The following is a 3,626-nucleotide window of genomic DNA, read 5'->3' as shown; positions in this document are numbered from 1 at the left end:
CTAAGGGAAAAAAAAAAAAAAAAAAACCAAAGGAAAATAAATACAAGCCATTACACTAAATTATGATATATGGCTATTTACTAAACTACATGGGCAGAAGAGGATTGGTGCAAAAACCAAAACCCATGAACTCAATACACTCAGGAAGTAATTCAGGTAACTATTTTCATTTGAACAAGTTTAGACTGTAGGCTGAAAATGAGCATGAGCAACAAGCATTATACAGTCTCCTCTATGCTGTATTTTAGATCTCATTCTACACTGCATTACACCACTGAAGACATGAAAGTTACTCCAGAGTAAAATGCATGTCTATGCAGATACAAGCCAATGTAATCACCTGCCAGTCTCTACCACATCTCCTTGGCACTTTAAAAATAAGAGTACTATGCAGAACACAGAGTAGTAAATATGTGTAGTGATCCCTCCCAAGCAATATTATGTGTGAATGCACCGATATAGCATGACAGTTGAGACGGTGAAGCTAGTTACTGAAAAAAAACATTAGCAGCACAAAGTTCCCAGCCATCTCTAATGAGGAATCCTGTGGTCAGTGCTGAGCTGGAATAAGTTCTCAGATATTCCTGGCTGCCAGTTTACGCTCACATCTTACCACGTTCTCATATCTGATACAAAACAGCCTACAAAAGCAGCAAGTCGAGACGTTGCATACAGGAGTACTAAGAAGATTTGCAGCACTTATAACGTCACTCACTTCCCTTACTGCTGTGTTCAATCATCTCCTGATGTTTCATCTTAGCAGATATTTTTCCTTTTTATTTTTTTTTTAAAGAAATAAACCATCTACCAGAGTCCAAAAGAAAGGAAAAGTAGTTAGAAACTTACTTCAGGGTGAAATCCATGACAAGATTCTGGGCGTCTTCTTATCTTCTGAGATTTTAAACGTTCACATTTAAGGGATTCATTATGTACAAGGTAGTTAAGGAGAGATGGTCTGACTGTTGCATTGTTGTGTGAGTGTTTTGAAATGAATATAGTGAATATAATGAAAATTTTTCAGCTTCTTGCTTTCTTTCCATCAAAAACCCAGGGTGACATGTGTGTTCAGCACAAGGAAAAGGTAATTCTAGTGCTTTCCTCTCAGTGATCCATAGTTCAGACAGTATCATTTGCACTTACATTGCTAACCTGTCTTTCCGTACTAAGTGTGCAATAAAAGCACACTGCAGACTACTTTTGATAAGTTCCAACTTATGTGAGAAAAGAAATCCTCAGCTACAGAACAGCACAAAACTAAAAAAATAGAGCAACTAAAAATCATTCACTTTGGTACATTCACTTTGGTATTTTTTTATATTTCTGGAAAGCAGGATTCTGAAACATTTTCAATACTCCAGTCCAACCCTAAAATAAACAGTTATCTATGTCGTAAGAAGTTTTATAAGTTCCAATATCAGGACCTCCATTCTTGTAAGGAAATTGCATATTTAGGGCCTAATTTGAAAGACATTTAGCTACCCAAAAGTGACCATGACCTTATGATGCTTAAAGATGCACATAACTGTTTGTTTAATTTGTACTGGCTGTTCAAAAAAAAAAAAAAAAAAAAAGAAAACAAAAAAAACCAACCACACATCAAAAAACAACAACAAGAACAACAAACCAAACCAAAAAAAGTGAATTCTCCTTGAAAATAAGTGGGAAGGCATTCTCAGCTGTCTTACTTTCAAACAGCCCCAGAACTTTGTAATGGGTAATGATATGTTCTTAAGTCATGTAATGTAAGTTTGACATACATAATAAATTTTTTTTTCAATATTTGCATCTTGAATCTTTTTCGGACAACTTTGCAAACAAAAGGATATACCTTATTTCTATAGGTGCCATGGTAATTGGTGGGACAGAATCACAGAAGCATTCATTATCTACTACCACCATGAAGAGATTGCTGCTTGGGATTTGCTGGATTACAAAAGACCTGTAAATTAAAAAGAAATCAAATAACGGTGACATTATTTGTACTTCTGAGCCACAGTTTTGTTAGGGTTTTTTGAACTTGTCAACAATGCTTGTATTACAGTCAGAATTTACTTTATATATATATCATACTGTATCTCTACACCTTGGGGAAGTAGAGGGCCTTGGGCAATGCTTCGTTCCCTCAGTTCACAGAATATGGTTGTCCATTTTCAGATGTACATGCTGCTGAAAGGTACACGGGTGAAGTGGAACAGGTGGGCTTATACTGCTGGTATGGTAATGCAGAGCCTGAGGCACAGGTGAACCACTAACGATATTATCAGATTTTTCTTCTTCAGATTCCAATACAGAATCTCTGCTTAATTATGAATCCCTAGCTGTGTATTTATGATCGGGAATTTTTAAGTACACATGAAATCAATCTGTAAAAATAATGAAGATTCTCCTGCAGCCACACAACGACAGCTCACAGTCCCAAACTTTAGCCTCTACAGTCGCATTAGGGCTTTTACTTGCTCTGGGTCTTGCTTGAAGCACCATGAACTACTGAGAAAGATCTCAGCTTTCACCTGTCCTCTCAAGAATCCTTTTATTACTGAGCCAACAAAACAGAGATTAAACCTCAAAACCTTCCTAAGTGAGGAAATTTATTTTAGAATAATGACAACTATATGATGCAAATATGGCGATAACTCAGCACCACATTCAAATTAAGATAAAACGGGCAATTGAAAAGGAGAGTGAGAAATAAAGACGTTGCTAGTAAGAAGGAAATCACCCAGGGGAGACCAGGGAAGGATCCTGTGGGCATTATTTAATGATCCACATAGTTACAGTGAGCTGAACTCTTAATAAGCACATACCAAAGAGAAAAGGGGAGGAGGCAGAGCCAAACAGGCACCGTTTAGCCTTTTGTTTGAAATTCAGGACACAATACAAAGAAAGGCTTTAAGGCTTGGACCCAAGTCTTGATACATTTTTAAAACAATCTGTCAGAATATATATATCATATCAACAGAATATCTGCCATACCGAATATCATTGAAATCTGGCGGTTCCAGGAATTAGGTGTTTTTCAGTGTGGTATGCTGGTAAACGTACAGAACGTTAAGTGAGGGTTTGAGCACCAAGAAGATGTGGAGAAAAACATATTTTTCCTCAGACATCTTTATTTAAAATACATATTGTCTTACTAAAATAACTCCCTGCTTTTTCCAAAGATCACAGAAGATGAAATAGCAGAGGGGGCAGGGAATATTCAAACCTAGCTTCAGAAAAAAAATACTTGGAAAACTTACTATAAAAATGTTGCCAACGGAAAGATTAAACACTTTTCAGTATTTTTTAAACTTACTGAACCTCCATTAAAATTACACTTAGAGTGATCTGCAATATGTTAGCTTTATGTTTATATATGAAATATACATTTATGGCACAATGTAAAAGGCTGAACTTTATAAATGTACCTACCAAACAGCTGGAGCATGTAGCAAGACTGACATCATTGTAATGGAGCATCTGTGGCTTTGTGGATTTGTGTGTGGGAGAAATGGGGCCAATACAAGGAAAGGAGGGAAAAACTTTAACAGACAATAATACCAAAATTGTACTGCATGAATTTCTCCAAACAGTTAGGAATAAATCAAACCCTAAAGGGTAGAAAAAATATTAATTTTATTCCCAGA

General features: G+C 36.2%; 1 protein-coding gene across 1 annotated transcript in view; it reads right to left on the bottom strand.

Annotated features, from left to right (window-relative positions):
- Window positions 1-3,626, bottom strand: part of CACNA2D3 (calcium voltage-gated channel auxiliary subunit alpha2delta 3) — a 492,915-nt gene that overhangs the window by 24,841 nt on the left and 464,448 nt on the right. Inside the window, exons 36-37 of the mRNA XM_080385033.1 lie at window positions 1,827-1,939; window positions 847-929 (exon numbers count right to left, since the gene is read on the bottom strand). Coding sequence (XP_080241159.1) covers window positions 847-929; window positions 1,827-1,939 — 196 coding nt within the window. The remainder of the gene's footprint in view (window positions 1-846; window positions 930-1,826; window positions 1,940-3,626) is intronic.

Source organism: Falco punctatus, assembly GCF_963210335.1.
Source record: "Falco punctatus genome assembly, chromosome: 4".
Taxonomy (NCBI): domain Eukaryota; kingdom Metazoa; phylum Chordata; class Aves; order Falconiformes; family Falconidae; genus Falco; species Falco punctatus.
This window is presented reverse-complemented; position numbering and strand designations above follow the sequence as displayed.